We start from the raw sequence: 13940 nt of genomic DNA on the forward strand, positions 1-13940 counted from the left end.
TTGATGGCCTTGATGTTGACTCCTGGGCTCCAGTCTAGAGTGTTTTGGTGTTGGCTGTTTGCCTATGTACCATTTGAGACAGCTTTACTTTGATGTACTTTGTTTACCTTTAGATATGTCTGTGGAGGCAGGCATGGTGGCATGTTCCTGTAGTCCTTGATACCCAGGAGGTTGAAATCAGAGGATCACTTGAACCCAAGGGTTCGAGGCTAGCCTGGTCAATGTAGTGGAACCCTGTTTCCAAGAAACAGTGTATTTATAGACTGGAGAGATAGGGAGACTTAATTTCAGTGAATTAATTTATGGTTCTCTTTCCCTTTTATAGCAACAGCTGCGAATGCGGATCAAGCTCACATATAATCACAAGGGCTCAGCAATGCAAGATCTAGCAGAAGTGAACAATTTCCCCCCTCAGTCCTGGCAATGAGGGTCCAGCACCATTCTCATTCTTATCCCACTCAATCAAAGGAATTCTGGGAAGGAGGTTATGATTGCTGGCAAGACCCCCCAACTGTACCATGGGCACGAGGAGCTGAGAGAACTGTCGAGGAGGGTTTTCCTCAAGTTACTGCTGACATTGAAGCATCGGTAAAGACTAATGTCCTCTCCTCTGCTGTTGAGGCTGGCTGCTTCTGGAGGCTACTTTGCACTCTTCCTTCTCTTCTCCCTTTTCCACACTTTACCCCTCCCACATATGCAGCCAGAATCAACATTCTCTGGGCCACTGAGGCAATCAGCAACTGGTCTGGAGGAGAGGACTGGAATTCATGGCAAGAAAACACTCACTCTGTCTCTGCAGCAAAGAGTGGCCCTTTCTTTCTACTGTTGTATCTCTGTGGACTGGGCAAGGTGGGGTGTTTGTTCCTCACTAGCTGGTTACCATCATAAGGCGCTTTTTACATCGGCATATGGAATGGAATTGTAACAATGGACATAAGGGAGCCCTGCCCTTTTCTGCTGGTTCTCCCAATGTTTGAAAGAGGCATTAGGCTCCTGGGAGCCTTTTCTGTGCATTGCTGTATACACACAGACACACATGTATGTATGTATGTTTGTTATAAAAGAAAAACTGGTTAGACCTTGAGGTTGTTTGTAAACACTGGACAGATGGAGTTCAAAGAGCTTTTGTTGAGATTTGGCATGAAGGTTATGGTGCTCTATTTGTATTAGAAACTTCCAAGGCTCTTCCAGCTCCCCATTCTCTCCATTCTTTAGCTGTAGTCATGAATTCTCTCTCCATGATTTTCAAAATCAATTCCCCTTAAAGTGCAAAGTGGACACTTTCTAAAAGATACGTGAATAGTTATTAATGACCCTTTCCCCACTATAGTGTTTCTCCTAAGCCTATCACTTGCCCATTTGAGCTGTGGTAAATGGGTCAAAAGAGGAGTTCAGTCTTTTAAGGAACAGACTCTGTCACAAAACACCATAGCCCATAGGAAGAGCAGTATCAGACTTAATCTGGAGCACACTGGAGTCAGTTTATCCATTGCTCCAAATCCCCTTTTAATTTCCTGAGCCTGGCTTGGACCTTGGCATTCCGTTTGAATTTCTTCTTCTAACTGGAACATTTGTGTTGTATCTGTAACACTGGCACTGAAATAAAGACCACACGGTTAAAGAAATCTTTCCTATATTGTACTTTATGGTGTTGAAATGAAGCCTTGTAGCTTCTTTGCCCCCTATGTGAGAGCAAGTCTTATGGTTATCATAGTGTAGGAATATCCTTTTCTGAGTCTGAGAAATTGGTCTCTTGAAAGAAACCAGTCTCACGAATATCTGCATTAAAGATTTGCACTCTTTAATCAGTAAGAGTGCTGAGTGCTTTTTAGAAAAGACCCTGAGGTCACCAAGCCTTTATGTTGATTTGCTGGGTGACTGTCCAGCGGTACATGTATTCAGGCACCATTTCTAATATACTGCAGGAAAAAGGAAAAGTGGGGCTCCACCTTACTTGTAAAGCATTTGCGGTCGTTACCATATTGTACAATAGAAGACACTTTGGCTTCAATTTTAAACCTTGATACAAATCTCCTTTTCTCCCCGTTCCATTTCACCAAGCCTTTACTTAAAATCTTCAGTGTCTTGTCAAACCTAGCTCTGTATCAGATGCTAGACTATTCCTAACATTGGCAAACTGGAGTTGAACTAAAGGCTCCAAAAGGGAAAGTTTCTCGTGTTAATAGTCTTTTAAGAGCAAGATTTACTGAAACTTACTTGACTGGGTAAATGGACAGCTGGGTTACAAACAGGATATCTCTACTGTGTTCAGTAAAGCAAGTGTGGACGGGTGTGTATGTTAGAGAACTGCTCTGCCTGGGCAGTGAAAGCCTTCAAGGTTTCCTACAGACAGATTTCATTGGATGGATATTTAATGCTGTGAAACATGATAGGATTAATGTTATATTGGTGGATTTCTTGAATAGAATTTGTCTTAACATTCCTCTTTGTGTGAAGGCTTTATTTTCTCCTTTACATTCGTAGCTAACCAGCTCAGGTTTCTGTTGCTTTTTGTTGTTGTTGTTGAACTGAGTTGAATCTGAAGAAATCTGCTCAAGACCAAGCTGAAAGACAGTGCTAGCCAATGGAGCTGGAAAGATCTTCTCTACTGACAAATATCTGCCTGGGTGATCAGAGTTTTGAGGTAGAGTATATGATCATCCATGGCTTTATTGAGAAGGAATAAAAATATCATGGCCTTAACACAAAGGGTGCTGTGTAGATATGAATTTATTTCCGAGACGACCTGAGCACCATACCGACGGACTAGCAGCCAAATAACTGCCTAGGATACTGATGGTTGTGAAGACTGTTCCAAGTGATTGGATCTTTGAAAGCTTCAGCGTGCCTTCTTAGTTTCTAGGATCAGCATTAGTTATCTTCTCACTTGGCCTTGCAGCTTAAAGGAGGAATCTCTTCGTTTCTGTGAATTCTTGCACATTTCAGTCATTCCTTTCCCACATGTAACCCTTCAAGAGGAAACAGATTTGGATGGATTTGACAACCTCAGAGCCATTGTGAAAAAAGTGATTTCTGTGACTTTTGAATGAGCGCAGGGTGATAAGCAGTGAGCCCCACTTATTGACAATTTCATACGCACTTGTACCTCATTATTGCCTTCTTTGAGGAGTAGTTTTTAATGTCATCCTTCTTTCCCACCTCAGAGTCACCCTAAGGGAGAATTCCTCTAAGTAATCTCAGAAAACTGTAGGAAGGATGCTCTTCCGAGCCGCTTCTCCCACAATGCTTTGGTGCTGTTATCTTGAGATGGTTTAAGGATTCATGGAGGTTTTCTGCTGTGTATAGTAATCATCTGTTAACTTCAAGGTCTTTTTTCATTTAAAGCAACATTCCTCAGCATCACATTGCAGATACCCTTTCCTGGTTAAAGGTGTGGTTCTTAACATTTGTCTGTCTCCCTCATAAATGAAAATAGACTTTTAAAACTCTCCAGCACTAATAGTGTGAAATTTTCAATCTCCTATATAACATACTTTCCATTTCTGTGTTCTTTTAGAAAAAGATGGAAGTTAGGGAATACTGCTTTTTGGTTTGATTTCATTATCTTCTACATTGGAATATAGTTGGTCATGAGAACTAGGGGAAGAAGGAGTTTGAATGCGGTTTTTTTTGTTTTTTGTTTTTTTTTTCCTAGTGAATGTATTTAAACTAGAGTGTCCTAAACCGAGAGAGAACAACAACCAAAAATAAAATAAAATAAAATAAATGCATATTCACAAACTTTGTGGTTGGGAGGGCTGTGTATGCCGGTGTATTTGTCAGTCTGGGTGTGGGGGAAGATCACTGAAGAGAGAACTGCACAGGAAGTTCTGACGTTTAAAATACTTCTGGCCAGCTTTGGCTTGGGAAGGTGGGGCTGTTTGTAGAACTGAAAGTGAATACCTTTTTCAAGCAATAGCAGTGAGTGGGTCCCATGGACAAGGTTCCATTCCCAGAACTTGGAACACTTAAACAGAAGAAAATACTGAAGCAGCTTGAGCAGTTGCTTCTTGATTCTGGCTTCAAGATGGAGCATTGGAGACTTTTCCCCCTAAGAACCTGCATTTGCGCTTTGTGTGTTTTGTTTTTATTTTTATTTGGGGACCTCATGGGAAAGGGCTTCTGAACTCTTTCCTTTGTGAACTCCCACTGTGTTCCTGTAAAGTCCTTTTTCTTTCACGATGCTGTAAGTTACATTTTCATTAAGCCCCATCACATCTTCTTTACTGTAAAATTATTAAAAGGCTGTTTCTAAGTGGGACAGCTAATGAAGTTCTAATTATTGCAGACATATTTTTGAGATGTAAAAAAATTTAAAATGAAATGATAAGTCTTAGAGGTGAGTGAGGAATAAAATGGATGTAAACATTTACATGGGATGCATTTGAATTCTGCTGTGTGTATTGTCTTTTGGTTGAAACAAATTATGAACAGTGACTAATAATAAAAAGTCAATACTCAATGATTTAAAATTTGCTGCCTTGCTTCTTACATGTGAATTACAAGCCTTGGATGAATTCTGACTCCAAAGCTTTGAGCTAGACTGAACTTTTTAGTACTCCTTTGTACAGAAATTTCACCAAGAGAAGAAACAAACAGCATTTTAAAAACCTTGTAGATGTTATAGATAGTAAAAAGTCTAAAGAGCAGGTAGACATTTAACTGTAATTAAATTACTATCATGTTTTCTATACATAGGTGAATTCTCAAAGCTATGAAGCCAGTAAGATGAACTATATATTAAGAACACTCATGTTTAATATGTTAGGTTTGTGTTTTGTTTGTTGGCTTGGTTGATTTTTGGTGAATTGTTTTGGTGACTTGATAGAGACAGACCTGACCAGCCCAAATAAATTACATTTCATGGCTTATTTTGCCTACCACATGAATTCCTTTTTTTTTTTTTTTTTTTTTTTTTTTAGTGTGTGTGTGTGTGTGTGTATGCATGCAGGCCAAAGGTCCTACCTCACGTGTTGCTCTGAAGGTGTTCCTCAGGAGCCATTCACCTTGTTACTTGAGACAGGGTCATCCCTTGGGATCTAGGGTTCACCCATTAGGCAAGGTTGTTTGATTAGCAAGATCACCTGCCTCCACATCCCCAAGATAGGATTACCAATGCTACCTGGTGGGAATTCAGGTCCTTATTCTTGCATGGCAAATTATCTTCCCTTACTTCATATACTTTTTTTCCCCCTGAAGGTTGAAAGCTTTTGGTTTTCTTTCAACTCTCATGATCCCTAACATTCCCTTAAATGAGAAAGGAGAAGATATGACAGTTTCTAGAGTGAAGAGGGGAAGGCTGTAGACCCTGGCAGATTATCTACTTTATGCAGCAATGCCCTTTGGTACCATTTGATAACATTTCTATAAAGCTTGTCTTTTACATGTCTTCTCCAACAATAAAATTCATCATTATTTCTGTAATTAAATTTAGCTGACATACATCTAGGTCTAATTAGGTGAAAATAGAAAAGCTACAATTTAGCCAGTAAACAGAAACTAGACATTCGCTTAACAGTGCAATAAATTGTGCACAGGTTTGAACTTCTGTCCAGAAGTACAAAATTAATTTTAATCACTTGAACAGCTTTTTATTCTGTGATCTCCCCCAGTTCAGCTGTCTCCATATGTAAAAAACAAAAATGTTCAATGGGCTAGGGGTGCAGCTTAGTTGTAGAGTGCTCGCCTAGCTTGTATGAAGCCCTAGGCTCACTATTAAAAAAAAGAAAGGGAAATGTTCAAAGAAAAAAAAGACCTTCAAACTTTGAAGTGGGTTAAACATCATTTGGAACCAGAATACAGAACACCTAAATCTGCTTATCTTGTGGTAGCATAATGCTGGATTTGGGCCAAAAGATGACTGTGATCAGTGAAAGAATGGGAACTGAATAGTAGTAAGTAGACATGAAGCTTCTGGCTCCTCTACCAAAGTCTGACATTAGCTTTCTTATGAGGTAGAGTGTGTGTGTAGAGCCTCAATAGGAAGGAAATGGAGAGGAGGTATCCTAATGATTCTTTGCCTTGTAGTGATTCGTAGTGAGGAGCCTGCAGTGAGGGCAGATTTTTTTTTTTTTTTTGTATACACACACACTCATACATAAATCCCAGAGGAATTTATTTTTAGGGTTAGTCTCAGCTGTTCACCATTTCCAGAAAGTGTGGTTACATAACACTTGGCATACATAGTACACATTGCCTTGAACAGGGAATGAGCACCAAATGTGACCTTTGTAACAGTATGCTATGTTAACATCAGTACATAATTTAAAAAGGAAACACTAGCAAATTATTGGGGATGAACTTGATCTGAAGTAATGAGGACTTTTAAAGGTAGCTACATATAAAAACTGATCCCCCAAGGTATTTGGGGCAGTGCTCTTGGGGTATTTCTTTTATAAGAAGTATGGCCAGTTTGAAGTACTAAATACTTAGTTTTTAGCATGTTTATTTATTTATTTATTTTTTATTTTGTTTTTCGAGACAGGGTTTCTCTGTGGCTTTGGAGACTGTCCTGGAACTAGTTCTTGTAGACCAGGCTGGTCTCGAACTCACAGAGATCTGCCTGCCTCTGCCTCCCGAGTGCTGAGATTAAAGGCGTGCACCACTAACGCCCGGCCGGCATGTGGATTTATTTTGAATTAGTTGTGTAGGCTACTATTCAGATAACTAAAAATATAACCATTTAAAAAACATTGCTATTCCCGCTGGACTTGGGACAAGAACAAATGTAATAAGTCACATGAGATCTGGAAGCAGTAATCTGTAGTACCTCAAGAAACAGGCTTTTGGAAACATTCCTAACTACTTTTTTCTTTGCCATTGGCCATATACTTCTGGCTTTAAATTAGTGCCTGTCCCATATATATCAGGGTGTTTGCTGAGAACTCACCCAGGAAGCTATGAAATAGAAATTCAGCTAAATCAGGTAGGTTTCTTATATTTCAAAGTGGAAGGAAAACCCTTGGAAATAGCTTACCTTTCACCCTATATTAGACGTGGCATAGAGAAACTATGTTTACTATATTAAAAGAAAACCAAGAAATGAAGATTGGAACTGTACTAGATGCAAAGTAACTCATATGAATTCAGAAAATACCTTTTATAGATGAAACAGTATGAGACAGAACCTTTGAAGCAAAATTTCAACTTGACATGTAAATTAACTCCAAATTAAAAAACATCTTAAGACAGGTGAAAGTCCATAATTAAAGTACTCCAGACAAATAGTTGGACCAACAAAGCTGAAGTAGTGGATTGCCTGTTATTGGAGAACTTGTTTTGCTTTTTAGTTTCTTACAAGTTGACTGAAATTCAGCCCATGTGTAAGAGAGGAAGCCCTAAAAACAAAGAGGTTTACAAGTCTTACAAAATTTAGGAGCAGTTAATGCTAGCGACTTGGGAAACTAGAATTTCAGAATTATAATGGCTACTATGAATCACTGAGTTAGGCTCTTTGTGTGTCCTCCCCCCCTTACATCTTGATAACTGCCAGGTAGACTAAATTTAGTTCAGAACTAGAGGGAGGGGCTGGTTAAGAACCAGAGTCAGAGGTTAAGAGCACTGGCTCCTCTTCCAGAGGACCAACTTCAACTCCCAGCACCTAAATGCCAATTTACAACAATCTGTAATCTGGGTCCAGAGGTTTTGACACTGTCTTCTAGTCTCTACTACCAAGGGTTGTATAGGTCTAACACCCATAACATAAAGAAAGCTGGGCATGGTGGTTCATATCTGTGCTTAAAGCACTTGTAATGCAGGGAAGGAGAATCAGAAGTTCAGGGCCAGCTTTGGTTATATAGTGAGTTGGGGGTCAGCTTGGGCTACAAGTGGCTCTGCCTTAAAAAATAACCCGAAAGAATTAGATTAAGTAATTTAGATCTAAAATGGGTACAACTAAGATTTGAAATTAGGCAGACTCATAATTTGGTCCATTAACCACAAAACTACTATCGCTTCAAGAACTAAAAAGAAAAGCCAACCTTTAAATTTTGTTTTTGTTTTTGTTTTTTCGAGACAGGGTTTCTCTGTGTAGCTTTGGAGCCTATCCTGGCACTCGCTCTGGAGACCAGGTTGGCCTTGAACTCACAGAGATCCGCCTGCCTCTGCCTCCCGAGTGCTGGGTAAATTAAAGGCGTGTGCCACCAACACCCAGCCTAAAAATATTCTTTACTGAGCCAGGCGGTGGTGGTGCACGCCTTTAATTTACCCAGCACTCAGGAGGCAGAGGCAGGCGGATCTCTGTGAGTTCAAGGCCAGTGTGGTCTACAAAGTTACACAGAGAAACCCTGTCTCGAAAAACAAAACAAAACAAAACCATTCTTTGCTGAGTTAAGCCTTGCAAAATAATATGGCTTACACAGCATTAATATGTTTGAGAAAAGAATTCTGCTACTTTGACTTCAGTGGACATTGAAATGTGGCTGGAGAGCCAAATGATGTCTGCATACTTGAGGTTGTTTGCTGAAGAAGGTCGCAAGCTATCTCCTAAGAGAGGTAAGTGAGTATATGCAACAGTTCTTTCACTGTCAGTGCGAGCAAAGTGACAGACACATTTAAAAGCAGGAAACGTTTCAGCTAGAGAATCGGTGGAGGGCAGCATCTTGGCTATCTTAACAGGTACAGGCCTCACCTGCCTCTTCCTCTGCCTCTTCTTGAAGCACCTAGAAAGCAACAAATTGCTCTCTCTGCAGCCTAGTCCTCTAAGCCATGGGTGGAGCGTGGCGGAGGCTAACCCTGCAGTGGCGCCAGGCTCCCACAATTCTGCTCTGGCCTCTGCAGGCCGGCAGCTACGTAGGTCCAGCGGGGGCTAGGGGCGGGGCCGATAGGGGCGGGACGTCGGGTTAGGGGCGGGGCCTAGGCGGAGGGGTGAGGCCTCCCGCCGCTCGCGCGCGCCTCCGAGGCTCGCGCGCTGTAGCGCCGGCCGGGTGTCTCTGAATCCTTGGCCGCCAATGGGGGAGGTGGAGCCCGGGCCCGGGGGCCCCCTGGAGCCCCCGGAGCCACCTGAAGCGGCGACGGCTCGCCGGCCTGGAGGGATCCGGGTCCTGAAGGTGAGGCGGCAGAGAGCGGGAGGACCGGGTCCACCTTCGCCAAGCTGCCCGAGGCAGCGGGCGCCCCCCGCCCTGCGTCCCTTGGCCGCCTGCATCGGGCCGGGGCGCCGTGGGCCTACTGTGGTCTCTGTGCCGCGCCCCCGCCCAGGCCTCGGCCGCCTGGGTCCCCGCTGCTGGCCATCCCTGGCCGCCGCCCGGCAGGCCCACGACTCGGGCCGCCGCTACCCCCCACCCCCGCCCTCGCATCCCCGGGGCCGCCGTCGCCTCGTTGGGCCTAGCCCGGGGGCCCTGGTGCCGGTTCCGGGGGGCTCGGAGGGCGGGCGGCTCCTGGCAGGAGCCAAGCGTGAGTACGCAGGGCTAGGCGGACACCTGAAGACATCACCCCAGCCAGGGGATGGCGGCGGCGATTGGCCAGGCGCCGCGGTGTGCGCGGGCTGTGCGGGCTGGAGCAGCCACACTGCCCTCGGGACTGGCTACCCGAGTTCCGAACCAGCTCCAGGCTCCAAGGCGCGATACCCTGCGCTCCCCGCTCAGAGACAGTCCTGGAGGATCTGAGCCTGGGGACTCGCTGGGCGTGTTGCGGGGGTGGGGGGAGGAGGAGCAGAGCCCGAAGGGGCACTCCTGCCTGGCTGACAATCCGGGGAGAAGGCAGTGGGGGAGCCGTTATGCAACAGGCAGCTAAGCGGGGCTTTTTGGTAGAATCAGGGGAGTAGGAGGGTAGGAAAACAGATCCAGGCAAAGGGGGAGTGGAACCTTGAAGGTGAGTGATGACAAGAAGTTTCTATGCAGGAAGAATGCAGAAGGTGAGGTGAGGTGAGGTGAGGTGAGGTCAGCAGAGATGGTTAAAGGGTGGCTAACTGGGTGGAGTTCTCCACTAACCTGTGAAATAGTGCAGACAAATTTTCCTGTAGGTTCAGTATATAAATCAAGTGAAATGAAATTCCTCTAGTGTTCTAGAAGAGGAATCGTCAGGATTTAAAACTTGCCAAAGAAGAGGGGGAAGAAAATTGAGATTTAATGTGTTTCAAAAACAGTTTGCCAAACATCAAAAATACATATTGTTAAAAGCAAACATTAAGTAATTGAGATTGTTGTTGAGTAATACTTCCTCTTATTAAGATTATTTGTAAAGTAGCACAAACATAGGAACTCCAGAAAAGTAGATTTGACGCACTTAATGAATTAATGAAACCAATACTCAGTAAAATGTAAATCATATTTTCTTCACCTCCCAGTCTTAATGCATATAGACTTAATTGTTACCCACACTGGAATTTACTCAAGCATAAAGGAGTGTAATTACTCAAAGTCTAAAGGAGTGTAATTACTCAAAGTCTTCTGAATATTTTAAATGATAGCAAATAGCAAACTATAAATTGTGAGTAAATTCAATATAAACAAAAGTTCTGCAGGCCTAACAGCAGGAAATAGTTTTGGGAGGCATGTTTTGGTATGTAAAAGATGAGCATCTTTTTTTTTTTTTTTTTTTAACCATGTAACCTTTTGGGGAAGTGTTGAAGTGGCAAATTGTGTGAAAGAGAAATGAAAATCTTTATTGAAGACTATGTTTCCTTGGTTTCCAAAGTTCCCATTTGGGGATCATTAAAAAGAGTCTAGTGATTGGTCAGTCTTGATTCTTGATCAGCACTGAGCTCTTGAGAGGAGAGCCTATCTGGAGCCCTTTCTAGCCCTTGCTTTCTTGCAAGTGGTAACACTCTAATCCTTGTTAATAAGACCATGGAAAATAGGTCTTGTGTGTTCCACATACAGAAGTTCTCTTAAGTTGCTGGGTGGCTCACTTTCTCAAGTGCAGCCCATAAAGAATACGTAGGTAAGCAGAAAACTTTCTGAACCTTGAAGAATGTCATGGTTGCCCACATGTTTTTCTCTGAAGATGTTTCTAAAGACTTCTGGACCCTAAGGGTGTAGCTGTGGGTTAGGAGTGAGGCTCCATGGTAGAGGGTGTGCTTTGAATGTACAAGGCTCTGGATTTACTCCTTGGCCCCAGCTTCAAAATACTGATTTAAAAAAAAAAAAAAAGGAAGAACACTTTTTATTCCTTTTATATTTACACTCAATACCAAATCATGAACATTATTCTCAAGTCTTCATAAAAAGCATGACATAACTATGCTAACATAACTTATCCAGACTACATGAAGGACCATCTGCCTGTACTGGGCATTGGAACATTTTATTCAAAATATACTCCTAAACCAGGGAGTATGTTCAGAAGGCTAACATGAGAGATCATTTAAGCCTAGGGCAGCCTGAACAACATAGTAAGAGTGTATCTCAAAGTTCTAAAATTTATCAAATTACTGAACCAGGCTCAAAAGGTCTTCAGGGGGTTTTGGAGAGATGGCTCAGAGGTTATGAGCACTGGCTGCTCTTCCAGAGGGCTTGGATTCAATTCCCAGCACCCACATGGCAGCTCACAACTGTCTATAACTCAAAGTCCAGGGGATCTGACACCTTCACATCAATGCACATAAAATAAAGTTAAATAAATTTAAAAAAAGGTTTTCAGATATTTCCTGTGATTTTGAGATTATGGTTTTGTTAAGCAGGGGATGATAGGAAGTTACAGCCAATCTAATTTGTGATTATTATGATTTTTTTTTTCCCCAAGACAGGGTTTCTCTGGCTTTGGAGGCTGTCCTGGAACTAGCTCTTGTAGACCAGGCTGGTCTCGAACTCACAGAGATCCGCCTGCCTCTGCCTCCCGAGTGCTGGGATTAAAGGCGTGTGCCACCAACGCCCAGCCTGACTCTTAAATTGTAAGTCTTTGTATACATGTTTGATATGATATGTGATTATAATTGTGTTCACTTTTGGGTAAATTTGTGATAACAGCTTTTATAAAAGTAAAGGAGAAAGGAAAGTGTCTTCAAATGAGCAGTTTTAAGCTAGTTGATTCTTAGAAGTTGAAGTCTTCTTAGAGGACAGTGTCACCTGCAATGTTAAGTTCTTTCCAGCAGTTCCTCATGTGTTAGTCAGTAGAGCAAGACATTCCTGAGAAGGAAGTACTAGGTAATTTAGCAGTGCTAATAATAGCCCAACAGTCTATCTTTGTTATTGTTGCTGTGTGTCTTTGCTTTGCTTTTTCTCAAGGCCTTTTAAATGGCTATTGGTGAGGTGCAGATGAGAGATAGATCTTGAAATGACCAACAAACACATGTGTTTTGATAACATAAAGTTCTTCAAGAAATTCATAGTCTTAAAGGAATATATGTGCACATTTACACATGATTGCTGAAATCCTCTGGAAGGTGCTGATGTGGCGGCATACATTATAGTCCTGCACTTGGGAGATGGAGTCTGCAGGATAAAAAGTCAAGGCTGGCCTCACCTACAGAATGATTTTGAGGCCAAAATGGGGTGCATGAGCCTTCATCTCAAACAAACAATCCTTGGAAGAAAGTTCATAATACTTTGGGGACCTTTTGGACTTTTCTAAGACCGTGAAGGTCAATGGGTCATTATTTGACCTACATTTATATATTTTTTTAAAGATTTATTTATTTATTATGTACACAGTGTTCTGCCTACATGTATGTCTGAGTCAGAAGAGAGCACCAGATTTCACTACAGATGGTTGTGAGCCACCATGTGGTTGCTGGGAATTGAACTCAGGACCTTTGGAAGAGCAGGCAGTGCTCTTAACCACTGAGCCATCTCTCCAGCCCTACATTTATATTTTTATTGTTATTTTTGTATCAGGGTCTCACTTTTTAGGTCTGCCTGGTCTCGGTCTTCCTGTCTCAGGCTCCTAAGTTTGGGCATTACAGGTATGTGCATTATGCTTGGCTTTTAAAAAGCCAGTCGTGTCAGTGGTATGTGGATTGTGTCTGCTTACTTTTCGTTTTTTTTTAAGGGTGGGGCGCAGAGTCTCTTTGTGTAAATGTTACTCTGTCACATAGAACCTGTTAGTCTCCATTAAAAATTAGAAAATAAGACTTACTCAAAATTATCTGGTAGTTAACTATTCAGTGGTTATAATTTCTTAGTGGTATAACACGATGGCTCTCATATGTTTGAGATGAGCACTTGAAAGCCCTCTTTATTGATTCTGAGACATTTAAGCTGAGATTCAGCATGGAGGATGCATTTGGTAGGAAAAGAGGCCTCATTCCCACCTGTGTCAGGGCTTTATTCTGTATGGGTTTGAATAGTTATAAGATCTTGAAGAGCTGCAGAAAGATATGTTTAGGGCTGAAAGTGTTACTCAGATGTAGAGAGCTTATCTGGTATGTCAAAGCTTGTGTTCAATCCCTAAGACTGTTTTTCAAAAGCTAATTTACCTGTGTTATCCTAAATTGAAACTGTAAGGGCATTCGTCCCCTTGTTTTAAATTCATCACATGTAGGATACCTGTTTACTTACCCTTATTTTTACTGCTTACTGATGAAACCACATTGGTCTTGAACTTGATCCTCTTGCCTCTGACTCTCCAGTATCTAGCATCTGGGATTACAGGCATGTATCTCCATGCCTGGCTTAGTTTACAGTTATTCTGAAGTATTTACTCTCAAACTAATATTTTCTTGTTTATATGTATTTCTGTTTTCTAATGAGGAATACTAGTGAAAGTGTTTTTCTTTATTTTGACTTTTAGGTAAAGATTAGATGGTTTGTTACAAAAATTGATACTTTCTTTTTAAGTTTATTCAATTCTGCATCATAGCTAATTGATGAAGCTAAAATGCAGATTGGGTATCAATTCCTGTGTTGTCACCTGGGCCTGACATTCTGCAAGAAAAACTTTCAAGGGTCTCGGTGGTGAAGAGATTGAGAAACCAAATGATTACGATTCATGGTCATATGGGTATAGTAGAAGTATATTCAAGGTGAAGATTTCTCTTGAGAGGAGAACCATTGATGCTAGACATG

The 13940-nt window shown here is 41.9% G+C and overlaps 2 protein-coding genes across 5 annotated transcripts in view; both read left to right on the forward strand.

Annotated features, from left to right (window-relative positions):
• Ap1g1 (adaptor related protein complex 1 subunit gamma 1) overlaps window positions 1-4472 on the forward strand; it is a 90450-nt gene extending 85978 nt beyond the window's left edge. For all 3 annotated transcript variants that reach the window (XM_027405982.2, XM_027405981.2, XM_027405983.2), the window contains one exon: window positions 326-4472. In XM_027405982.2, the coding sequence (XP_027261783.1) occupies window positions 326-427 (102 nt within the window). In that variant the 3' untranslated portion in view covers window positions 428-4472. The remainder of the gene's footprint in view (window positions 1-325) is intronic.
• Window positions 4473-8876: 4404 nt separating this feature from the next.
• The window catches only part of Phlpp2 (PH domain and leucine rich repeat protein phosphatase 2), a 71908-nt gene continuing 66844 nt past the window's right edge, over window positions 8877-13940 (forward strand). Inside the window, exon 1 of one of the 2 annotated variants that reach the window (XM_027405984.2) lies at window positions 8877-9047. In XM_027405984.2, the coding sequence (XP_027261785.1) occupies window positions 8949-9047 (99 nt within the window). In that variant the 5' untranslated portion in view covers window positions 8877-8948. Of the gene's footprint in view, window positions 9048-11807; window positions 11828-13940 lie in introns of those variants that run through there. The other variant, XM_027405985.2, reaches the window with a different exon arrangement.

Source organism: Cricetulus griseus, chromosome 3 (assembly GCF_003668045.3).
Source record: "Cricetulus griseus strain 17A/GY chromosome 3, alternate assembly CriGri-PICRH-1.0, whole genome shotgun sequence".
NCBI lineage: Eukaryota > Metazoa > Chordata > Mammalia > Rodentia > Cricetidae > Cricetulus > Cricetulus griseus.